The 26,377-nt window shown below is 44.1% G+C and overlaps 1 protein-coding gene across 1 annotated transcript in view; it reads left to right on the top strand.

Annotated features, from left to right (window-relative positions):
* Nucleotides 1-26,377, top strand: part of SHISA6 (shisa family member 6) — a 262,276-nt gene that overhangs the window by 226,936 nt on the left and 8,963 nt on the right. Inside the window, exons 4-5 of the mRNA XM_068413462.1 lie at nt 4,641-4,703; nt 24,492-24,644. Of these exons, the coding sequence (XP_068269563.1) occupies nt 4,641-4,703; nt 24,492-24,644 (216 nt within the window). The remainder of the gene's footprint in view (nt 1-4,640; nt 4,704-24,491; nt 24,645-26,377) is intronic.

Here is a 26,377-nt window from a genome sequence, read left to right as displayed (position 1 = left end):
AGTAGCCTCAAAGCACCTGAGGTTTTTAGAAGGAAAAAAGGGAAAGGAAGGGAAGGGAAGGGAAGGGAAGGGAAGGGAAGGGAAGGGAAGGGAAGGGAAGGGAAGGGAAGGGAAGGGAAGGGAAGGGAAGGGAAGGGAAGGGAAGGGAAGGGAAGGGAAGGGAAGGGAAGGGAAGGGAAGGGAAGAGAAGGGAAGGGAAGGGAAGGGGAAAGAGAAAGTATTTGGGGTGAAATGGAAAGCTGATCAGAATCTAAAGACAATAGTTCCTATTCATGTAGATGCAGGTGTAATTGTCCTCAGTGAAGATAAAATTTCACCCAGGAGTGAGGTTGTGAGAGTGACTGCATTGGACAAGTCTGTGTATTCAGGAGAGAGAAACCTCTGTTGTTTCCCTTCTGGAACAGTTAATGTGTTCAGGTTATGTCTGCTACTGTTTTAAATGCTTGCGTTTCACACTCACAAGTGTCTCCATCTCTGTGTAACCTTTTATCTGTCAGCTCCTGTAGCATGTAAGCAGCATTAGCTGAGAAGAGGACAAACAGTTTGGATGTTTGGATGTCTTCTGCAATTTGATTTGTAAATTAGCTTTGCTGTAGCCAAGCTGGAAGTCCTTAGCTGCCCTGCATGACTGCAGCCCTACCCCTGGATGAAACACAAAGGGACTAGCATAGGAACCACAGGCTACTATACAAAGCGTGTGGAAGGATGGAGACCTGGGGAAATATCTCACTTTCTAAGGCTTTCAGGAGAGAAGTGGCTGTATAGCAATTCAGTCATGCTCAATGAACTTATCAGCTGCAAATGTCAAGGAGAGGGCATCAAAAAATACAACAGGCTCATTACTCACTACCTCGTTTGCAACTTTCAAAAACAGATTTAATAACTTATAAATAAGGTAATAAATGGTGGGTAAAATAACCGATAAAATACGTGACAGGCGCCAAGTGGAACATGAGCTAGCAATGCGCCCTTGTGGCTGTCAGCATCCTGGACTGCGTTTGGAGGAGTGTTGCCAGCAGGCCAAGGGAGGTCATCCTTCCCCTCTGCTCCGTACTGGTAAGAAACATCTGTAGTGCTGGGACCAGTGATGGGCTTCCCAGTACAGGAGAGACACGGACAAACTAGAATGAGTCCAGCAAAGGGCCAGGAAGGTGTTTAAGGGACTGGAGCATCTGTTGTAATGGGAGAGGCTGAGAGATGGGTCTTTTCAGCCCAGAGAAGAGAAGGCTCAGGGGGATCTCATCATTGTATATAAACAACAGATGGGTAAGTTAAGAAGAGAGAGACAGGCTCTTCTCCGTGATGTCCAGTAACAGGGCAAGACGCAATGAGCACAAATTGTAGTGCTGAAAATTCCACTTAAACGTAAGAAAAAACTTTCTTACTGTGAGGGTGGTTGAACACTGGAAGAGGATTTGCAGAGAGTATTTGGAGTCTCCATCCTTGGAGATGTTCAAAACCCTGATGAACGTGGTCCTGGGCAAACTGCTCTAGCAGACCCTGCTCTGAGCAGGGGGTTGGGTTAGATGATCTCCAGAGTTGCCTCCAGCCTCAGTGATTCTGTGATTTTATGAACTTGATAACAGAAAATTAGGCATAAGAGAGAAACAGTTGTTCTCAAGACACAGACATCCCTAATATACACTGTACAAAACAGCTGCCTTTGCAACCAAAACCCCTAAAAATTCTCCATAAAGGACACTGCACCAAAGCTGTATGTCTGGCAGTCTCAGCAGCCCCGTTGCTGGCTATAATGACTAAACACCCATCTAGCAGCAATATTCAAAACACATTTCTGCTTGACAGTGTCATGAACTGAATCTGCTTAAGTCTATACGTACCAGCCCAGACCTTAGCCCCACAGCTTTTCAGAAGCACGGAATATTTTGATTATCTAAGAGAATAATCAAGTTGACGATTGACAAGCCTCATGATCTAGAAATATCTACATGTGGAAGAGTTTTCTAGTAATAAATTGTTTTCTTAGTCCCACCAAAAAATATGAAAAATCTCATAGGAGTTGAAGCCAGATGATTCAGTTAAGACCTAAAGTATATAGTGTTTTTTTTGGTAATGAAGACCAAAAATACTGTAGCTGTTTCTTTTAGGCATGTATCAGACTTACCATCACATACAGTCTTTTAAAATCATATTACTGAAAAGGTCTGTTTGAACTCCAGAAACAGTTAAAACAATGCAGAAATTAGTGAGTGGAATTCTGTATCATGCTTGCTGGAAACTAGATGAAAAGCCCCTTCTGATCTCATATCTCTGAAAATCCCTCCGGATGGTTACAGGGATTCCAGAAATATCCAGTTTTTTATTGGTCCCACCCATCCTCCAGTCCAGTTTTCACGTTAAAGTGAAATTAGACTATATGGAGGAACAGAAACTGAAGTCAAGACACAAAAGTAATTACTGCAGGATTTTTGCTTGCTAAAAGTAACCAACAGTGGAGGATCCAAAGGAAAATTCTAACTTAGGTGACCTGTAGGCCGCTTATTCAAGGACACTTTAGGTATCTGTGTGAACCTGGTCTCCTTTCAAGGTTTGCTCATCCCATACTGGCAGTCAGGCTAATATCCTTTCTATATTTTCAGCTGTCTGTGTATATAATGAGTGCCTATTTTCTAGTAAGAAGTACTTCTAGGAGAAGTAAGTAAGCTAAGGTGACCAGTCTGTTGTCATCCAAATAAATAACCTCTGATTTTAATCCTGGCTGGACACAGGCATTCAGTGTGCTGTGCATGGAGATGAGTTTCCAGTGAGATAAAGTAGCAGCCAACATGGACTTCTCAGAAACAAATCATGTCAAGCTAATCTTATTTTTATTTTTTACTGTGTTTCATGGCCAGGAAGAAATAGCTCATATTAAGGATCATGACATTAGCAAGATTTTCAGCAGTTTCTGGGAAAGTAATATGAGGCTAATTTGAGAAGCATGTTCTTAATGAACCTCTATAGGGTAGATGCCATAATGGCTGACTAACCATAAAAGGTAACCAAATATCAGTAGAATGATGAATGGATATGGTTCTGCATTTATTCTTTTTGCTACTGGTGGAAAAGGAATTTGCTTATATAATTTGCAGATCATATGAAGCTTAGATGACCATAAGTCTAAAGATGGGATTAGAATTTAAAATGTTCTTGACAAATTGGAGAAATAAACTGAAAATTTATTGGTTAAATGGAGAAAGATGCTATGCATTGGACTGAAACAAATACTAGAAAACCCTTGTATATGTTGAAGAACAACTGGACAGGTAGCAGTGCTTTGGAAAAGCAGTAAGGAATCATAAAGGATCACAAACTTTACATGAACCAGGAAAAGAAAAATATCATGCAAGTTTGTGTGAACAAGAGTAGATGACTGGGGGAAAGCCAGCCAGTCCACTCTGTACTGGTAAGGTCTCTTCTCAGAAGCATGTCCCAGACTGCATTCCAGACTTGAGAAGGATCTAGGTCATTTGGAGAGAGCACAGGATGCTAGAATGACAATAATCAAAGGCAAAGCAAGTTTTATAGGGAACCATAAAGGAAATGGCATTGTTTAGCTTGAAGAATAAAGTTAAGGGAACATATAGTAAGAGCTTTGTCATAAAGAGCTATTGCAGAAATAAGGGGGATTTTTTCTATGTCCTTGACAAACAGGAAAGAAGCAATTGGCCTAAAAAGCAGTAAGAAAGGCCCAATGAAACAGATCTTCTGGGAAGAAAGTGGAAATATCAATGACAGGTTTTTAAGAATAGCAGACTAGACATAACACTAGCCCATCCTGCACCAGGAGAGCATGAGATGCAAGAAGTTTTCTTGACATTTCTTCTCACCCTACATTACTAGAGTTCCATAATGGGTTGTAAAGATCCAAAGAGTTCATTCCTTATTGAAGGCTTGTCTGGAAACTAAAGATGATAGAAGTTTATCAGCAGTCACTTATCTAATGGTTTTATTGCAGTGAGAAAGACAGAAAGCTGTTTTCCAACCCAAAGTGTAGTTACTAACCACAAGGGTAGCAGTTATTCTGCCATTGATCACTCCTGCTCCTTTGCAGCACGGTGCATTTGATGCTGAATGCATCAGATCTTACATGATTCTCATTTCTCAGATGAGGGAGACCTACAGGCCATGTGCAGCTATTTAATTCTCCTGCGTTTATGAGGCCACTTATTTGGTCTTTCCCTGTACTCACACAGGACATTGTTGGTGTGGTTGTGGTCACAGTGGGAGACTGTTTTTCGTGTAGTTGGGGCTAATGTCCTGAAAACCTCCATGCTGGATGGAGATGGAGCAGTGGTGTAGAGGCTGCGAGGTTCCAGCAGTTCCCAGGAACACACCACTGATGTCGGTACACCACCTGTGGTTTGTTCTTGTCTAGACATGCTTCTTACCTTTACAGACAACTCTAATTTGCAGGGTCAGCAGAAGGGGAGTAGTTTCCTATTGTTGTGTTCTTCTTGCATCTGGAATTTTAAGTGAACTACATAACAAAATCTTCTGCTTTCTTAAGCATTTTCTTCTCCTTTCTTTAATCATGCTGAGATTTCTTGTGAATACTGTGAGCTGTAATTATCATCTGCAGATCAGTGAGTATACTAAGCTGTTTCTTAAAGGGATTTTTTTTTTTCTGTGAATTTCAGATGACCAAGAACAAAATTATAATCACCTGATACTAAACAGTGCCACCCAGACACCTACACATGGTAAGAGAAAACAAAGAGCAAAATTACACATGTTGTAACTTTCCTCTGCCAACCAGTAACATTTACTGGTATCAAAGTATGTTTAATGTTAATAGAAATGTTCCTATGGCAACGATGCATGAATAATGGTTTCCATTAACATTAAACATAGGACCATATTTTTAAATAGCGTGCACAATGAAATATGGCCCAGTCTTTTATAATTTTACCTATAAATTTTGTGTTTCCCCATGTCTGATTGCTCTTTTCTCCCTTTCACATCAGCAAGGTGCTGTCAGATTTAACCGGCCAAAACAGTAAAAATGATAACCAAAGAAAAGTCCATCTTGTCAGCCAAGGCACTCAGCTTATAGTGCTACTTGTGCATATTTCTAAGATAGGTTAGAAGGACAGTGAACATGGGGCAAGGGCTCCTAAGCTGATATGATTTTGGCATAACAATATCTGGCCAGAGTATGGGTTCACAGCTAAATCCAAGCTGTTCAGCCCATACTTGTATGAGTCTGCTTGGGATAACCTACTGAAACCCCTGATTTGCTGCACAATGTGTCCTTAGTTTCTAGTATGCAGGATAGGTAAAGATCATTAGGAGATTCAGGACTCCTCCTGCCCACTTTCATAAACAGAAGTGCCTCTTTCTAAACCAGTTCCAGTGGTTGCTCTCACATCTTTCCAAATCCTCTTTATTTTATTGTGGAAACATGACATTGCTCTGACCCTAGGAATGTATGAAACCCAGAGCACCTTTCATGTCCCTATGCCCACCACAGGGAGGCCCAGCACTGACCTATCTCCATAACCACAGAAGTGACACCTCAGGAGATATCTGGGGCAGCCTATCACCACCATATAACCTGCCTGGTCATCCCTCTAAGGGGTGTGAGCATCCCTTCCAGAGTTCCTCCGAAGCTTCCCTGGGTTTGGTCTTTGTACCCAAACAGCTTCATATGTGTTAATACCCCTTCTGACAGTGCTCTTGCTGAGCTCTGAAAAATCACGATTTTCATTTGTCTTAGCCCCGCACATGGTTCAGCACATTTATTGGCACCTCTCTATCCAGCCCTCTTAACCTAATGAACTTGGGGATGCCCCATGTCATCCTTTAGCCAGTTTCAAGAGTTCAGATGCTATTCAAAGCTACTCCTTTGTTTTCCCTTTGTTTCCACCAATTCGTCCCAGCCTGGAGATGTTTCTTCGCTTCCTCCATGGCCAGAAACCCTCTGCTCAGCCCTGTCCCTCCAGCCCTTCTGCCTCCTCTGCCCTAGCTCCCTCCTCCTTTTGACTTCCTTGCCCCCAGATTAGCAATTGAGCGTGGACAGCATGTCCCTCCCTGCATCACGGCAATCACAGACCACGCAGTCAAATCACCTGCAGCTTCCTGGCTCCCTCCAAATCCAGACCAGTCACTGACACCCAGATCAGTGGTTCTGCCTGTCTCTGTGCAATCAGTCCAATCTCTGAATGAATCCCCAGGTCCTCTCTGCTTTCTTCCCTCTTCTGCTGCTACCTTGTCTTGGTCTTGTCCTTATTCTTCCCTGCACCCTTTACCCTTTAAACATGATATATGCCTCCAGTATTTGCAGCTGGAACATTCCTGCTGCTGGGGAACCAGTAAGTGATGGGTAAATCTCATCTTAATACACACTTCTTGCAGTTCTGAATCTCTGTATTTGTTACTCTTTTTGTTCTGGCATTTGTTACTCTTTTTGTTCTGGCATTTGTTTTTAGTTCTGAAACTTCATCTTGATAACTATTCTGGAATTTATTTATTGTGAGTTGTGTGTTCTTGCATATAAATTTCCATGCTGCTTTGCTGCTGTCACGGTTTAAAGCTGGGCCAGCTATTAACCAGGTGGCAGATGCTCTCTGTTAACCCTCTCCCCCCCCCCCCCCCCGCAAGGGAAAGGGAAAGGGAAAAGGGAGAGAGACTTATGGGTTGGAAAGTTAAAACAGTTTTAATAAACTATAATAATGAAAAAGAATATAATAACAATAATAACAGAAATAACCAAATATATACAAATATGTACAAAACCAAGATCAAGAGCTTGGAAATCCTCCTCAGGCAGAGTTGCTCCCCCCAGTACAGGCAGAGGGGAAAAGGCAGTACCTCCCCCCAGCACGGGCAGAGGGCAAAATGCAAAAGCTCCCCTGCCATCACACCTGCAGGCTTTTAACTGGAGATTTGGCAAAGCTGGTACCAATCAGTGGGAGACAGGAGGGCCCCTCCCTCCTGGGCCCCACCTCCAGGAGGCAGTGGGTTAGTGATAAACAGGAAAGTGAGAATGACATGTATGGGATGGAATACCTTGCTGGTCAATCCTGGGTCACCTGCCCCGTCCACTCCTCCCTGCAGGTACAACCCCCTTCGGCTCTTTACTCGTAAGCAGTGACCTTGGGTTCTCTAAGGCTATTTGGCCTGGTTTGAGCCAAACCAGGACATTCCACCCCTTATTCCATACCATTCATGTCATACTCAGATCACCAGTACCTTTTCATTTTCAAATATATATATACATATCACTAGTCTATGATTCATCTTTATGCGAAAAGTCCATCAAGTTCATTTGGTTCAGGATTGTGGGTTTCCATCTGGCTAGCAGTCTCTCAGCAGTCTCTCTGGCTAGCAGTCTCTCTTTCGTCATGGTTCGTGCCCACGGGTTGCAGGTTAAAGATGTCAGACTCGAGGAGGTTACTGGACGCCACTTGATGAAGCTAGTTCCGGTCTCATCAACACTGTCTTAACCTGAAAGACACTTATGCAACAACAACATACAGTTCAGGCTTAAGTAGTCTCACCCATAATCAGATCACCTTCAGGGACACATCGGACTTCACCATCTTGCAACATCACCCACCAAGTACATCCAGGTCCCTGAGCAAAAGCAATCCCACGAATGGGTTTACCTTTGCCCATTACAGGAAGAATCCAGACAGTTTTTCCCAATAGATTCCTTTCATGCACCACAGGGACTTTATCTCCTTCTACTGTATGTAGAAGGTCTGACTGAGCAGGGCCAGCTCGATTGATAGATCCCCTGGTGTTAACTAACCAGGTAGCTTGTGCCAGATGTTTATCCCAGTTTTTAAAGGTTCCACCCCCCATTGCTTTCAGGGTAGTTTTTAACAGCCCATTATACCGTTCAATTTTCCCAGAGGCTGGTGCATGATAGGGGATGTGATATACCCATTCAATGCCATGCTCTTTGGCCCAGTTGTCTATGAGACTGTTTTTGAAATGAGTCCCGTTGTCCGACTCAATTCTCTCTGGCGTGCCGTGTCGCCACAAGATTTGCTTTTCGAGGCCCAGAATAGTGTTCCGGGCAGTGGCATGGGGCACAGCGTATGTTTCCAGCCATCCGGTGGTCGCCTCCACCATGGTAAGCACATAGCGTTTACCCTGGCGGGTTTGAGGGAGTGTGATATAGTCAATTTGCCAGGCCTCCCCATATTTATATTTCAACCACCGCCCCCCATACCACAAAGGTTTTAACCGTTTGGCTTGCTTAATTGCGGCGCAAGTTTCACAATCATGGATAACCTGTGCAATAGAGTCCATGGTTAAGTCCACCCCTCGGTCACGAGCCCATCTGTATGTTGCATCTCTCCCTTGATGACCTGAAGTGTCATGAGCCCACCGAGCTAAAAATAGTTCACCTTTGTGTTCCCAGTCCAAATCTATTTGGAACACTTTAGCAGCTTGATCCGCTTGTTGGTTGTTTCGATGTTCCTCAGTTGCCCGACTTTTAGGTACGTGGGCATCTACATGACGTGCCTTCACGACTAGTTTCTCTAGCCGAGCAGCAATATCTTGCCACAATTTAGCAGCCCAAATAGGTTTCCCTTTGCGCTGCCAGTTGCTTTGCTTCCACTGCTTTAACCACCCCCACAAGGCATTTGCCACCATCCATGAGTCAGTATAAAGATACAGCCTTGGCCACTTTTCTCGTTTAGCAATGTCTAAAGCCAGCTGGATGGCTTTTACCTCTGCAAATTGACTTGATTCACCTTGTCCTTCTGTGGCTTCTGTGACTCGTCGTATAGGACTCCATACAGCAGCTTTCCACTTCCGATGCTTTCCTACAAGACGGCAGGATCCATCGGTGAACAGCGCATACTGCTTCTCATCCTCTGGTAGTTCATTATATGGTGGGGCTTCTTCAGCACGTGTCACCTCCTTTTCTGGTGGCATTCCGAAGTCTTTGCCTTCTGGCCAGTCCATGATCACTTCTAAGATTCCTGGGCGATTAGGGTTTCCTATTCGAGCCCTCTGCGTAATTAATGCAATCCATTTACTCCACGTCGCATCAGTTGCATGATGGGTAGTGGGAACCTTACCCTTGAACATCCAGCCTAGTACTGGTAGTCGAGGTGCTAGGAGAAGTTGTGCTTCAGTACCAATTACCTCTGAAGCAGCTCTAACTCCTTCATATGCTGCCAGTATCTCTTTTTCAGTTGGAGTGTAATTGGCCTCGGAGCCCTTGTATCCTCGACTCCAAAATCCTAGGGGTCGACCTCGAGTCTCCCCTGGCACTTTCTGCCAAAGGCTCCAGGTAGGACCATTGTCCCCAGCTGAGGTGTAGAGCACATTTTTAACATCTTGTCCCATACGGACTGGTCCAAGGGCTACTGCATGCACAATCTCTTGTTTAATCTGTTCAAAAGCCTGTCGTTGTTCAGGGCCCCACTGAAAATCATTCTTCTTTCTGGTCACTTGATAAAGAGGGCGTACAATCTGGCTGTAATCTGGAATATGCATTCTCCAGAAACCCACAACGCCTAAGAAGGCTTGTGTTTCCTTTTTGTTAGTTGGTGCGGACATTGCTGTTATTTTGTTGATCACCTCTATCGGGATCTGGCGACGCCCATCTTGCCATTTAATCCCTAAAAACTGGATCTCCCGGGCAGGTCCCTTGACCTTGCCCCTTTTTATGGCAAAACCAGCTTTCAGAAGAATTTGGATTATTTTCTCCCCTTTGTCAAAAACTTCTGCTGATGTATCACCCCACACAATGATGTCATCAATGTATTGCAAATGTTCTGGAGCTCCACCCTTTTCTAGTGCAGTCTGGATCAGTCCATGGCAAATAGTAGGACTGTGTTTCCACCCCTGGGGCAGTCGATTCCAGGTGTACTGGATACCTCTCCAGGTAAAAGCAAACTGTGGCCTGCACTTTGGTGCCAAAGGAATAGAGAAAAATGCATTAGCAATGTCTATGGTGGCGTACCACTTGGCTGCCTTTGACTCCAGTTCGTATTGAAGTTCTAGCATGTCTGGCACAGCAGCACTCAGCGGTGGCGTAACTTCATTTAGGCCACGATAGTCCACAGTTAATCTCCATTCTCCATCAGACTTTCGCACCGGCCATATAGGACTATTAAAGGGTGAGCGAGTCTTGGTAATCACTCCTTGATTTTCTAATTGTCTAATCAGTTTATGAATGGGGATCAGGGAGTCTCGATTGGTGCGATATTGTCGTCGGTGCACCGTGGTAGTAGCAATTGGCACCTGTTGTTCTTCAACCTTCAGCAACCCCACAACAGAAGGATCTTCTGAGAGGCCAGGCAAGGTAGACAGCTGTTTAATGTCCTCAGTCTCTACAGCTGCTATACCAAAGGCCCATCTGTACCCTTTTGGGTCCTTAAAATACCCTCTCTTGAGGTAGTCTATGCCAAGGATGCACGGAGCATCTGGGCCAGTCACAATGGGGTGCTTTTTCCATTCATTTTTAGTTAGGCTCACTTCGGCCTCCAATACAGATAACACTTGAGATCCTCCTGTTACTCCTGAAATGCTGATAGATTCTGCCCCTTTATGATCCGATGGCATTAGGGTGCACTGTGCACCAGTGTCTACCAGGGCTCGATACCTTTGTGGTTTTAATGTGCCAGGCCATCGAATCCACACAGTCCAATAAATCCGGTTGTCCCTCTCCTCCACCTGGCTGGAGGCAGGGCCCCCCTAATTAAGAAATGGATTCGTGCTGCTCACAGGGACTGGACCTTCATTTCTCCTATTCACACTTGGGAAAAAGTGATTTGAGGCCCATCTCCCCTGACTGGGGTCCTGCTCACTGGTAACTGGAGCAGCCATCCTCCTAGAAAAATTCTCTCTGGTATTTCTTTTAGCTTGCAACTCACGTACTCGTGCCTGTAGGGTACTGGTAGGTTGTCCATGCCATCTGCTCATGTCCTCCCCATAACCACGCAGGGCAAACCACAGGATACCTCGTGATGTGTTCCTTTTCCTTTGAGCTGGTCCTGTAGGAGAACGTTTTCTCTTAACAGCTGCAACGCACGCCTGTGTAGGTAGAGAGTCAAGTTTATTCTCGATCATGGACAGTTTGTCTGACAGTTGTTTAAATGAGTCCTTGTTCTCCTTAGTCAGTTTTTCCACAGCCGAGATGCGTGCCTGCAGTGGGGAAGAAATACTATCTTCATACTGTCGCATACAGTTAGCCATTTCGCCCACACTAGATCGTGCCATAGCATCTTCTCCCCATACTAATATTGACAATGTATGGGTATATGTCGGTGGAGCATTCTTCACAACCTTCCGGAACATGGATCGGTTGCATTCCACTTCATCAGGATCTACAGGATCTACAATGTCCCGTGGGTGTCTATAAATGATCTCTTGCACAGCCAGTTCTCTAAGGTAGTTAATACCTTTTTCTATAGTGGTCCATTTGCTTAGGTGGCTCATAACATCATCTTTATAGGGATACCTGCTCTTTACAGCTGACAAGAGTCGCCTCCAGAGACTGACAGTGTTTGACTTTCTTGCGAGCGCTTTATCAATACCACCATCTCTGGACAGGGATCCCAACTGTCTGGCTTCTCTGCCATCCAGTTGCATGCTGTCTGCCCCATTATCCCAGCATCGGAGCAACCAGGTAATAATAGGTTCACTGTCATAACGGCTGAAGTCTTTCCTTATATTTCTCAGGTCCTTCAGGGATAAGGAGTGGTAGGTTATCTCTATGTCCGAGTCCTCTTGTGATAGTTCTGCTTTAGAAGGGCCTTTCTTCTGTGATGGGTCTGCTTTAAAAGGACGATCGAGGAAACCCCCATCTGTGTCAGGCCCTAACTCTGCCTGAGAAGGGCCCTCACCTGGGTCATATGATGGCTCTGCCTTAGAGGGCTCCGAGTCATCATCCTTCACTTCACGAGCTGATTTCTTTTGGTATTTCTTCCTGGTTACAGGAGCAATTGGTACAGATTCGATAGATGCTGGGGTCTGAGTAGATGCAGTGGCTGTCGTGGGAGTGCTGAGAGTCTGAGTAGCTGCAGTGGCCATCTTGGGGGGTGTAGCAGCTGTGGTACAGGCTGCCAAGGTTTCAGTGGGTTGAGTGGCTGTAGCAGCAGTACACACTGTAGGATCTGAGGTGGCTGCATAACACCTACAACTGTCCCTGCACCGATATTTAATCTTATCCCACATCAGAAACACATTCAGGACAACCAAAAATAAAAACATGCCACCTAGACAGCACCATCCTAATTTCGCAAAATCTAGTGGAATCAGCTTGGCAGAAAAGGAGAAGGTACTATTTCCCAAAGTAAAACTGGAAGTGTAATCATTAACAGAATCAGCTAAAGGACGCCTGGAGCGTGCAGATGAAGTCGCTGCTACTGATTCGCGATTAAAGCTGCCCATCATTGTGTCATAGAGATAAGAGATCGGAATATTAACTGCCCAGTTTATCACAGCATAAATCAGTATCAAACCCCATACCAAAACAATACATTTCGACCAGCGCCCACTGCTAAACTGCATGTAAACATTCATAAGAAGCAAGCAATAACACAGTGCCCACGGCAGGTAAGGCATCATTACAATACTCAATTGTGAAAGAAATTCCATAAAAAGATGAGATAACACAGCATTCAAAAATGACATCACCATCTTCACTATCTGTTTTAACTTTCCAACCCCTCGTAAATCTCAAAGGAAGAAATCTGATATTCTCTCAGCTGAGCTCTCCGGGTCTCCTCACACCAGAGCCAGGATTCAACTTATCAGAGTAACCTGTTGGAGCTTCTCTCGAGCCCCACGTTGGGCGCCAATAAATCTGTCACGGTTTAAAGCTGGGCCAGCTATTAACCAGGTGGCAGATGCTCTCTGTTAACCCTCTCCCCCCCCCCCCCCCCCGCAAGGGAAAGGGAAAGGGAAAAGGGAGAGAGACTTATGGGTTGGAAAGTTAAAACAGTTTTAATAAACTATAATAATGAAAAAGAATATAATAACAATAATAACAGAAATAACCAAATATATACAAATATGTACAAAACCAAGATCAAGAGCTTGGAAATCCTCCTCAGGCAGAGTTGCTCCCCCCAGTACAGGCAGAGGGGAAAAGGCAGTACCTCCCCCCAGCACGGGCAGAGGGCAAAATGCAAAAGCTCCCCTGCCATCACACCTGCAGGCTTTTAACTGGAGATTTGGCAAAGCTGGTACCAATCAGTGGGAGACAGGAGGGCCCCTCCCTCCTGGGCCCCACCTCCAGGAGGCAGTGGGTTAGTGATAAACAGGAAAGTGAGAATGACATGTATGGGATGGAATACCTTGCTGGTCAATCCTGGGTCACCTGCCCCGTCCACTCCTCCCTGCAGGTACAACCCCCTTCGGCTCTTTACTCGTAAGCAGTGACCTTGGGTTCTCTAAGGCTATTTGGCCTGGTTTGAGCCAAACCAGGACAGCTGCAAAAAAGGAATGGGAGAACACTTGCCCTTGAAAAGGTCACCTGAAACCTTTGGTGCTTCTCCTTCCTAGAAGGTGGGTCAGGCAGCTCCTCAGCCTGCAAGTTACTTTCAGTTTTAAGACTACGTTATTAGGGGTGTTTTTTCAATCTCCCAAAAAAACACAGAAGAAACAATGTCAGCTTTAAACCTGGCAGTAACACAGGAGTATTAATTGAACCTGAACTGACAACCCCAAACACTCTTCAGACATTTTATTTTGTTTAATTTTCTACTTTCCTGAGAAAAAGAAAAGACGAAAAAGATGGAGTAATACGGTTGAGATTGTGTTGTCTTCTCTCTGGTCTTACTGCTTGTTCTTCAAATCTAGCACATGCTGCGTTCTGAGATCTGCCCCAGCAGAACCAGATGAGTCCCATCTACCTGTATCTCTGCCCAGAAGTTTTAATGTAATTAACTCCATCATCAGGGCCCTATTGCATTCCATAACTCGAGGTAACAGCATGTGCTAAAACAGTTAAACTTACCTCCAGCCCTGACAGATGCTTTTCTTATTTGTGTACTTGAGAGACAAAAATCAGAGCAGATATACTCATGATCTTGGATTAGTAACTTCTCTTTTTTTCTCCACTCATTTCTTGTGTTCTTTGTATCTTAATAGTTTATTTGTACAAGGTGACTTGAATGATCTGACTACAAATAACTGTATGATTCAGAGTTATATTTTATTTCTAAGTTATCCATATGGTCATGGATGCTTTTGTTCATGATATTCATGTGTGCAGTTGCTGGTGAGACATTGCTTGGTGAGTCTAAAAACATATTTGGACCTTTCAAATAAGACATCAAAAGAGCTTGCAGTATTCATAATTACTGCTGAAATTCTGAGATAGTTCAGCAACATCACAGGTTTAATTTAATTCCTTTCCTGGGTAGGACATGGTGTACATTTTCTGTGTGGTTATGCAAATTTGTAGGGGGACATGAGCTGTCTTTCTGAGAACCATGTTCATGAGCTCTGTCCCTGAGCCTGTCTCTAGCACCCACCATGCAGTGACACCATCTGAAAGGAGAAGAAGGGGGGAAAGAAGCCAGTGTGAGGCTCAAGATATGTCCTGTGTTGCACATGGCCGGAGTTCAGTTCACTCTTAACTGAAGTAAAACATGCAGAGAAAGGTTCTCGTGCTACCAGCACAGAGCAAGCAGGGCAGTGGTTGTAGGTGACATGCCACCAAACAAACAACACTTCAGCCTGAACAGCCAGAAAATCCCTGCCATGCCTGGAGGAGCTCCCTACAGCCTCCCCAAGGACTGGCTCACTCAGCAAGGATGCACTTGACGTGGTATATGTGAAGGGAAGCGTTAGCTGTTGAAAACCGGAATACCTGTCAGGATGAGAGCTCAGCTGCTGTGGGCTAGTGATCTCTCTCCCATCTCCTGCCATCATAGGAACTTCAAAGGTTTCTTACCTTCTCCTATAATTCCCATTAGAATGAGCCTCCAAAATCATACAACCCTGGGACTGAGAAGCAGAGGCTTTCCACAACCCAACTGTGGCAGACGTGGAGCCCAGGACTTTGCAGGAGACCTCCTCATGAAGGAGGGATGAAAGCCAAGTTGCCTGTGCTCCCCTTTCCCCTTCAGGTACTGGCTAGTTCTTTGCAAAAGTAGAGCAAATGGCACCAACCCGTTCTTTTCCCCAAAGGTCTTGGGAATCATAACAGGATGATAAAGTGCGGGAGTGATGTGCAGTGGGGCAGCCATTCCACCAAACAGCATTCTGGGAACAACCCGCTCTATCCCTGTCAGCAACATTGTCTTTGTTCAGCTGAGAAAGGCAGAGGATGGTAAACATCTGTTTCCATGGACTGATGCTAGCTGGTTGCCTATGTGCCTATGTCCTGCTCCCTGCAGATGCCACTGTGACAGGCCCTCTATGAATGCACGTAATGTCTGTAAGCACCATATGCAAGCATGCCCTTGTATTATTGTGGCAGTTTTTTACCTGCAAAGAAACAAATTAGAGGCTATAAGGACAACCCATGCTCACAAGGAGCTAGGAAAAAAGAAAAAGCAGATTTGACATTAGCTCTCTGAGCTGTTCAGCTTCAACTTCAGGTTTCCAGGGTTAAAACCCCAAGACCCTCTGTTTTAACCTGGCTTGGGGGGGTTGCCACTCTTGGCACACAGCTTCTCAATGCAAAGAGTATGCCCATCGCAGTGGGTTGTGTGACCGTGACATCACTGATGTGATTACACTGAACTCTTCCAGCGTAGGAAGGAACAACTACTAATTAATGGTGGGGTCACATATAATCTGTTCTGTCAGGCTGCTATCATTTAATTAGCATAGTGCAGTTCTCAGCACAGTTAACACAGAGCGAGAAGAAAGCGTCCCTTTTCTCACTGCCTGGCTGACAAAGAGGGTCCACAAAGGGATGAAATGTATATCTGTCTTGTTTTTGGAAAAAGGCATGCTTTGGGGAAGACAATTTCCAATGGAGATCAAGAGAAATGACCACAGGCAAGTGAGTCCATCAACTCGTGGTCTGCAACACCAGGATTTAATTTCTGCTGCTGTTGAGGGCTCTGAATTAGCCAGCATGACTTTCAGTATCCCACATCTTAGTTTGTTGATTTGCTTCTGGTGTCAGTCTACTCATGCACCTAATTCACTTTTAGGACTCTGAATGTGCTGTTATAGAGGTATCTACACTCCTTTAGAAACCCCAGCCTAAATTCTGCTTTCAGTGACAGACTTCAGACCTCAATTCCACTGAAATCAGAAGTTTGATGCGGGTTTCCTTAGCTCTAGACTAGTTTTACGTTAGCTGCAGATTTTAGCTGCAAATGAAGAACTACAGCAGTTTTTGGAAATGTTGCATTTTTGTGTGTAAGAAGTGAATGTGAGTGCTTCAGTACTAGTTTCTAAGCACAACTAAGTTTTACATACGAAATGCAGGTAAATCTTTTCATACATTGATTTATCTTGCTGGTTCTGTTTTAGTCCAAACCAGGACAGCTATTCAGTCTTTTTATAAAAGTAAGCACACAAAATCACTTTCCTATAAAAACATTAAAATGTTAAAAAAAAAAAAAAAAGAAGAAGCTAGGAGCACAAAACAGAACTGAGGCAGTGTAGCATTAGCTATAACAGAAAAATATGTTGACTGCCTGGGCTAAGTTTCTGTAAAGCTTATTACTTTATTTTTTACTGCTGCTGAAGTCTAAACTCATTATATTTAGCGTATATTTAATTATGCTAACCAAAAGACTCTTGTATAAACATTTTTTACATCTATATGAATAACAAACACATGGCTAAATAGTATAGTTGTAGGAAGTTCATATCGTAATTTTTATGTCAGCTCATTGCATTTGATAATCATCTCAAAAAATACTTCGTAAACCACCATGAGCAACAAATGGCTTCACTTCAAGTTTTTAATTTGGCCAAGTATTTCTCCCTAGATGATGTCTGGGTTTGCTCTCATGGAAGAAAATTTAATTTTATAGCTGTATTCATGTGAACTTTAAACAAATTCCTGTATACCTATGCATGTATGTGTGTGTCTTTTTTATATTCCTTCCTTCCTTCCTTTCTTCCTTCCTTCTCTTTTCTTTTCTTTTCTTTTCTTTTCTTTTCTTTTCTTTTCTTTTCTTTTCTTTTCTTTTCTTTTCTTTTCTTTTCTTTTCTTTTCTTTTCTTTTCTTTTCTTTTCTTTTCTTTCTTTCTTTCCTTCTTTTCTTCCTTTGTTTTCTTTCTTTCTTTCTTTCTTTCTTTCTTTCTTTCTTTCTTTCTTTCTTTTTCTTTCTCTTTTTCTCTCTTTTCTCTCTTTTCTTTCTTTGTTTTCTTTCCTTCTTTTCTTCCTTCTTTCTCTTTGCTTCATTTCGAAAATCCAGGGCATCTTCCTTCACACACAGTAATAGGGCTTTGGGGGATATATTGTTGAAATAATTTTCGCATCAATTTTCTAACATCAGACCAGAAACTTCAATTTGGGACAATCCCAGAAGATATGAAAATGATTCCCTATACTGTCACATCTCCTCCAGCAATTTGTTGAGAGTTTTGTGCCTATTGTGTTTAAGACACTGTTTACAAAATCATAACAATTAAGGACTGTTTAAATTAAATTTATTCCCAGTAGAAATATATGTGAGGAAATTAGAAGATAATCAGATCTCTAGAATATAACCTACAGAACAAACAGGCACATTATGTACACTGCTTTTTCTGAAAAGCAGCAGGGCTTTAATGAAAGTGGGAAGAGAGATGAACCAGGTCATCTGACAGGACTGGACAACATAGTGCCAGCTTTTTGATGCACACAAGTTGCCATTTGTAATGAGGACACCAGTTAATGATTGAGCTGCTTTGCGCACCAGCTTTGCTTTTTAGACTAAATACATCGTGTGTTTGGACAAAGAAATCACTCTTTTTGTGGTCTTAGTGTGGCAGGGCTACAACAGCCTCCCAACTCGAGGTGCAGCTGCTGAGTATGGAGGCCTTACCTTGCAGATGAATACTGTTATGCCACCCATGACATGGCCCATGTTCCACCCAGCACGTGACTATAGTAAATAAAACAGAGGCTCCTGGAGTAAAACTCAGCTGTGTAACTGTGTCTCCACCCTCACCTGCGAGAGGAACCTGAGGAGCTTCTCTCTGTGACAATATAGTTGTTAAGCAAAGGGCCAACATGAGCTGAATAGCTCTGACACTGGCCTCAGGTTCCACTTACAGAAGCAGAAGATCTCGAACCATAAACAAGGGGAAGCAGGGTCTTTATTCCTAGTCAGTGTGAGACCGGTGAAAAAGACCAAAAGTTCTGGAGGCGAAATCACATCATCATAAAAAGCAGAGCATGTAAAAGTGCTGAGACAAAGAGGGGTTTTGCCATTTGCATTGCTAGGAGTGCTACCAGTGTGGAGTTCACTATGACTCTGACAGAAGGTTGTGGTGGTCCCTGCGTGGCCTTCAACCTGTCTGGGGGCTTGTGACTCATCCTAATCCGAAAGGGCTGAAGGGAGACCGTCACACGTAGCCCATTCAGGATGGATGAATTATTTCTCTCAGTGGCTAGTTTTGGCTTATTCACCTTGCTTGTCTGCTGCCAGGACCAAACATACTGATGCATTTTTCCTTTTTGAACCAGCTTCCCCTCCACACAATAGCAAGCTTTGAGCATGAGGCACTCACAGATGTGGAAGAAGTTAACAGGCTGACAGTTTTCGATTGCACAGTCTCAAATTCAGCAAGAATGAGTCCTAGTTCCAGTTCTGCACAGTTCTACATGCTGGCTGCTCTGGTGCCAGAGCCATATATTGTTTTCTGCATTCCCATGAAAAGGCAGCGAACTGAAGGAGAAGTGAATATATCTTTTGCTATGATTGCTAAGTGCAATTCTACTTGCTGTAGTTTTTCCTTTGATTTTAATTGGCAACATTTTTCCTCTCATCCCATGTTGCAGTGTGTAACTATGCTACGTTCAGTTAAGCACTTCGTGTACTCAGAAGCATCTTCATGTTCATAGCCTCTGGGTGATAAAATTCAGGTATATTATTATACTGTGTGTATACACCGTTGCATTTAATGGTATCATCTTGCAATGTGCTGGTGTACCTCATCCTCTTTGCATCTTATCCCTTCAGATTGCTGCTCAGTTCTCAGTCATGAGCCCTGAACGACCTAATCCTAGCATCATCCTGGTATGTAGAGTTTTTTTATCACTGACTGAATTTAAAATCCCACATCTCCAGCTCATATAAATGAGGGCAGCTATTCACTGGAGAGATGCTGATTTACACCATGGAGGATCTGACCTGGAAAAGTATAAACCTCTTTGAGATTCTTCATGAGAGATGCAAAAGACTATTAATAACTTTGTTTGTAACTTAGAAAAAGAAGTGTGAAAACACAGATAGTTCCCCCCACAAACACTGAAGATATATATGTCATAAACTTTAATTCAAGTCTGTGAACATCAGTTTTTTGCCTGCGATAACAGTATGTCACTTCCAGGATGGCTCAGGAGTAGCTGTCTTGGCACAGAAGGCTACCAAACGTCATCAGCTACTACCAGATTTTCCTGAGAAATGCCGTCCTTTGTAAAAACTTGCACCAGAAACACAGAAGACTTTGTGTCTGAGCCTTCAAATGGCTGAGCAGAAGGCAGTGCTGACAGAGGACTGGAGCTATGCTGAGCTGAAGCTGAGCAGCAGAAGGCTTGGTTGTATCAGCTTCTCCTAGGTGACATTGTTTGCTTTCTCTGGGTGAATGTTTTAAAAGGCATCTGTTGAAATGTCTTGCAAAATTCACACAACATATGTGCCGACTCATATGCAAATATGGAGCACATCCCTTTTGCCACTTGAGCTTTGTTTAAAACTTTACCACAAATTCACTTTTTGTTTGTCTTGGGTATCATCTGCTCCTGTCCTTGTACATGAAAGGTTCTGCACCTCATGTAAAGACACTTTGAAACAGAAACTGTCTTCAAAAAACAGGGGACAGGGGCGGAGCAAGACACTTCAAAAAGACTTCAGGTCTAATCTCCACAAAACAAGTCTCCAGCTTTAGAAATCCTGAAACTTCTTCTGAGCCCTGTGCCTTTGCAAAGCACTCACAGTGAAATGAGGCTCTCCCTCAACTTAGAGTGACGTTATTTCCTTCATAGATTACAAAGCAGTCAAGTGCATGCATAAAGCAGGGCAGTGAATCCATATGTCCACTCAGAGGCCAGCTTTAATTGCAATCCCCAATGCACAGAGGGAACTGCAGCCCTCTAACATCCACGGGTGCAGAGCTCTCTTCCAGTCTGCTCCAGGACAGCACCTTCTCAAGTTTTTATGCAAGAACCTGGTCTGAATGGAGTAGGGGAGCCTTTCTGAGCCTGGCCCATGAGCCCACTGGCTCTCATGGAAATACAACAGGGTTTGGACTGGCCCAGCAATTCTGTCTCATGAAGCAGAAGAAATGCACAATTCTTGCTTGGTAAGCATCCAAGAAGAGAGATTAGAGCTGCAAAGGAAGATTCTTTCTCCACAGAGATGCCTGCTCCCTTATCCTGCCAACATTGTGCAGCCTAGTGAGGTTTTGGCAGTGCTGTGCCATGCTACCAGCCCTGCCAGTGGCTGGAGCAGCACAGCGCTCTGGTCAGAGCACTGTGAAACCACTGATGCTCAGTAGATGAGAAAATGCTGCCGAGCTGAGCCTTTTCATGCTGAATTAATCAGAGACACACTGGCAGGATCTTAAGACGTTGCATTGGTTATAAAAAGGTGTGGTTGCTTTGAGGCTCTAGCAAAGAGAATTTAGAAACCAAGAGGCATCACACTGCTGGATGATGTTCCCATCTCTGTTGTATGTGCTATGCACTGGGTGAGAGTCATTTCCTCCACATTCCTCTGCAAATAACTTTGCAAATTGTACCCAGAATGAATGATTTATCAGAGAGGTATGAAATGGCATGTGGCTGCAGGATGGTGATGTGGAAAATGTGGGCTAACACTGACTTTCAAAGATAATCCCAGCAAACATGGGACATTGTCCATTTTCCAGTGGTCATTTCCCATTGCCCAGAATGTAGAACTGGACTGGAATGAGTGGGAATGCTGGGGAACAGAGTGGTGTACAACCTCAGCTGCCTTGCAGGGAATGGGCAGACCTTTTTATTTACATCCTGCTAATTAATGATGTCCTGCATCTTCCATAGCAGCCAACAACCGGCACAAACAAAAAGGAGAGAGATCATGGAAAAGCATGACTTAAATATATTGCAGGAGTGAAGAACTGCTAAGAAACTTCTACTGAACTGGTCCCGGAATATAAATTGCACAAGATATTTCTCCTTACTAGAGTCAGTTCTCTGATCTTGCCCTCAAACTATGTTATGCAAAAGACACCTGAAATTATCTTTGGTCTTTTGAGTTTATCCCTTATTTTGCTGAATGATGGGTAGTGGATTTCAAGGTGACTTCTCATTTGCCAAAATCATTACGGTGTGTTCCTGACTGACTGGATGCAAAAAGCAGTAAGAAGATGTACTGATTCTGCACGAGACCATCAGATAAAAGTGTGGCACTTAATTTCACACACCTCATGCAAGCAGTCAATTAATGCTCCTGCTTTGGCACTGAACACAAATTCCATACATATGACTGGGCTTATTTCAGCATGTCCAAACCTCCATGCAAAATGGAGATTAGATACAGGTTCTGGTTGAGAAATTTGCAAAGAGATGTTACCGCAGGGTCCTGCCCGCACAAGCACAAATAGGAGTGGGGACATAGTTTCAATGCTGATATAGTCTCTGTTTACTGGATAATATCTAATCAATTGTTTCCAGTGCCCTGATGAATATGATGCACTTCCTAATCCTGCAGTCAGTCTATTAGACATGGATTGAAGTCATCAGCAAGAAAATAATGTTCTCAGAGAGATGACATGTTAGCTATATGCTCACTTGGGGCTGTTCTTTTTGCCAGACAATAACCCTATTCCAGGAGTGCAGAGACATACATAAGCAATAGGAAAGAAGAGTTTATTAACCAAGGTGGTTATTGCATTGTTAAGAGGAAATTTTCACCATTGCTAAATTCTATAAGAAAGTGCCTCATTATTTCTCAGAACTGGGAACAAAATGATTCTCTGGCAGAGAGCTGGGCTGTTCCTTTTCTGCGGAGTGGCTGATACTGGCTGTCAGTTGTTGAGCCCAGAGGATAGCACGCAGGTGCTTGCTGAAACGTGCCAAGACCCTGTTCCTGACAGAGCAATTTCCTTCCCCCTCACCTTGCTGTGCTGGCAGCAGTGGGGGAATCACACATGGTGGGGTATCCCATGCTGGTGCCAGCCTGGTGCTCAAGGAGAGAGGAAGCTGTTCCTCCATTCATGGTCATACCCTGGACATATCTGGGAAAGAGTGCACTGTTGTGATTTATTCTGCAGGAAGCTTCGTTGTGAGGAAGCTCATGGAGCAGCAGAGTGCATGGCATCAGTGACGACAGAATCACAGAATCACAGACAGGGGCAGGAAGAAGGAAGTGTTGGGATTTTTGATGTGGTAGTTGTAATTCAAGTGCCTAAAGACGGGTGGCATCAGATGTCTGATAGATTCCACATCACTCCTTTCAACCCTTTGTGGGTGTCTTAGATACCCTGGCATACCCCGAATGGTTCAGGTCCCTCTGAATTGAGCACTGGGCATGTAACTCTGCTGAGAGCTACAGAGGAGTGCTCTGACCACACTGGCTCTGGGAAATCATGAGCGCGTTTGTGCTGGAAGACAAGACTGTCTCAGCTTGTCTTTGACTGAGAAGCATGCATGCTCTGTGAAGGGTAGGTGACAGAAGGTTTAAAATACCTAAGGGAAGTCACAGCAGGAGAAAAGTTGTGGAGGCAGCTCTGCATGCCCACGCAGCAGACACGTGTGGGAACTGCTGGGTCCATTTCTAGGCAACAGAAAGCACTAAGGATGTAGTGAAATGTGAACACTCAGAGGAGGAAGATGTTCTGCTGCAAACAGGACTCCACACAGGAGAAAGGCAGCAGGGGGCGAGGTGGCTTGACTCCTGAAAATTTTTTTTTCAGGAAACAGTCTAATTTGTGACTCTAGAAAAATGTCTTCTGAAATATCTGCACTTTACTTGGGTGGATTTTGTTTTAAATTTTTGAGAGATGAGGGAAGTTAGCAAATATTTGAACACTGTACAAAGCCAACACATTTGTTGAGGTGAAATTCCCCTGCCACTCAATTACTTTTGGGCTGCCTCTGTGCTTTAATCTCAACCGGTCCACAGTTCAGAGGAGGTAAGAGGGTCTTGAGGCACATGAGCGTGTACTGAGCACATGTTGCATTGTTCTTTGTGAGCACACTTCAGAGGGGTGCACAACAGGAATGTGTGAACCCAAGACCTGGGCATTCTGCCACACCTCAGCTGTATCAGAGTACTTAGCCCTCCAATTTTGTTTTCAGACCATACTTGAAGTGGCTACCTCCTTGGCCTTTTGACCCAGCTAATGCAATCCCATCACTGCTGCAAGCTCCCACAGAACCCACTGTAGTCTGTTCTAGCTTTGGTTCTAATAATTGAAGCTCCTGCTATTTTAAATACTCTTATCTCTGCCTATTTTAATATCTGAAGATCTGGGAATTATAAATACTATTCAACAGGTCCCTGTCCTTTGGCTGAGCTGATGAAAGACCATTTCCCATCCAACTTGCAGCAAAGGACCATGATTTCAATGCCAAACAAACTCTGCAGGTTGTCTGGATTTGACTTCTAACATGCAGGCTCAGTGCTAATCTTTATTGACGGTGCCCTCAGCATTACCATCCTGACAGCGGGCATTTTGACACTGGCTGGGGCCTCCCTCAGTGACCAACAAAATGAAAAAAAGTAGAGGGGCACTCTCCACCCCTCAGGGATGGCATCTCCTTTCCTGCTTCAGGAACCGCTCCAAACCTTGCCTTGTCTTCTATGTGCACACAATTGTGCACCCCACATCTCTGCTTCACACTTTCCTGTGTACAGAACCCCCTGGGGTCATGGACCAGCTTTGCCCAGTAGCCTCCAGGTTCAGAGCATTAGTCAGAAGTGTGGCACAATGGGAGAGCTGTTTGATCACCAGCCCCAGTTAAAATAACCCCATAGACTCATAGGCTCTGAGGGTGGGGAAAGCATAGCTTGCTGGGGTGAAGGTAAGTGAGGCTGCCTGAACTCATGCGGGCTGCAGTGGGGTCAGTCCACAGCACTGTGACACAGCCCTCCACGGTAAGTGAGCTGACTCACAGTTCACCAGACCCTCTGTCCTGCTGTGAGGAGGGCTGATTGGCCCACGTGCTTTTAAGGCAGCAGTTTGCTTCTCTCCATAATCCCCGTGGACAAGCAAACAACACCACAGGATCCATTTTTCACCCATCTGCCAGTGCCAGTTTGAATTGTGTCCAACAGCCTGTCACTGAGGCTGGCTCAGACAGATCTCTTGTCCCTGCCGGAGTTTGTGGGAATGGCTTGCCTCTCTCAGCTTGTTTTGGTGCACACTGTGGACATGCCTTTCTCTGTTGTTTGTTTTTTTTTTCAGACAAACCGCGAATGAACAACATCCTTACTTCTGCCACCGAACCCTATGATCTGTCCTTCTCCCGGTCCTTCCAGAACCTCTCTCACCTCCCACCATCCTATGAGTCTGCTGTCAAGACAAACCCAAGTAAATATTCTTCTCTGAAAAGACTAAGTAGGTGTCAGTTCATTTCATTTCCTTTGTATCTCATTGGCTTGTAAGCTGCAGTGGGCACAATGTTAAGGCAATAATCTTCTCTCTGTTGTTGTACTGCCCAAGTTGGCGTCTCAGGTAATGACTCTTTTGGCTGTCGCTTCCCATCAAGGAAGAATATGGAGAAAGAGTCACTTCATTACTGTGAGAGCACATGTGGTTATTTGCTTATTGACCTCCTTGCTGTGCTGCCTCTCACTACTCCGCCTCGTATCTGCTCCTGATAGAGTAATCTGAGAATCCTTTTTCTTTCTGCCGGAGTCAAGATGAGCCAAGCTGGCTGCCTCAGGTCAGTTGAGCTTACCTTGGTGTACCCAGGGCAGATATCTCACCATCCATGGGGGTAGCTGGAACCAGATGACAAACTCAGGCCAACACAAAGCTGCTGAAATGGTTGGGAACATCTATTTCAGTAGGAGCACATCTGCCTGCCTTGAGCAGTGCTATGATCTGCCATGTTTCATGGTGTATGTGTCCGGATCCATGGTGTGTCTTTGATATTTCAGCATGTTGCTCACTGCCCTGATCACACTAGTTCGTATCTGTTCTTCCTTGCTGTTTTATGTATTGCATTGTTCTGCCAACTTCCCTGTAACGCTCCAGCCCGTCACCTTTACTGATGGCAAACTCTTCAGCTTTGGTGAGACTATGAAATAAGTGATATTTGTGCAGTCAAATGCTCTCTCCAGACTCAGACACTAGGTTTGTAGTATGTTTCCATGACCATTTTCTGGATGCAGCCATGTATTCATACTGCATAATTTAGAGAAAAAACTTAGGTGTTTATACTTGCAACAGCTTCACTGAAGGTAGATGAGGATGAGGAGCAGATCCTACTTCCTTAGTCTATATAAAATCTGCATTGCCAATTTAGCCAGCTAAGTGAGACACACAAAAGTAAGTGGCAGGGAAGCCTTTGAACTGTCCATAACAAATCTCTGCACGGAAGATTTTCCAGAAGAGAAAGTGGAATGGAAATGTAGCGCATAAAAAAATCTCAGCCCACTCCTTGGCACTTCACTGTGGGACTTATGTACATGTTTAACATTAAGACAAATACATTTGATGTGCTTAAAAGCAAGCATGTGTTTAACCTAGTTGGAGAACAGAGATGAGGTACTTTGTGATTGGAGCCTGCCATTTTCCCTGTTCGATGTGCTATGGGCACAGCTCTGCTTCTGCCATGAGCTTTGTTCCCTGGCAACATTTGGATCTCACACTCCCAACCATAAGTATTTTTCCCTCGCTGCATCCCAGTGATGAACTCTCCACATTCTTGATCAGCTTTGATGATACTATCTTATATTGGAAAAGCCTTGAAATCATGGCATTGTAATATTACTGCTTTAAAATGTCCTCATTTTGAAGTGATTATTTGTTTTCTCTTCTCAGCTGACATGGAAATTTCTCAGCACAAAAAATATACCCCCTTGTTAGCCCCGAAAACTGCTGTTTCATTTGTAATTGATTGCAGTGCCCAGAATTACCTGGGATACATACTTCCTATTCAGAATCTGGGAGATCTCTGTCCTGGCATTAATGAGAACAGGTTAGAGAAGTGCTCACCTGGAACAGCAACAATGGCTGCTCCTGCTGTGATGCAGGGGATGGTCAAGACCTCTTCTAGCCTGTGGTTCATTTATTGCTTTACATATTGTTCATAGATGCTCAGTGAAATCTCCTTAAGCTCTATG

The sequence above is a fragment of the Nyctibius grandis genome, chromosome 15 (genome assembly GCF_013368605.1).
Source record: "Nyctibius grandis isolate bNycGra1 chromosome 15, bNycGra1.pri, whole genome shotgun sequence".
NCBI classification, from domain to species: domain Eukaryota; kingdom Metazoa; phylum Chordata; class Aves; order Nyctibiiformes; family Nyctibiidae; genus Nyctibius; species Nyctibius grandis.
The sequence above is the reverse complement of the archived record's forward strand: the minus strand, read 5'-3'. Positions and strand labels throughout refer to the sequence as shown.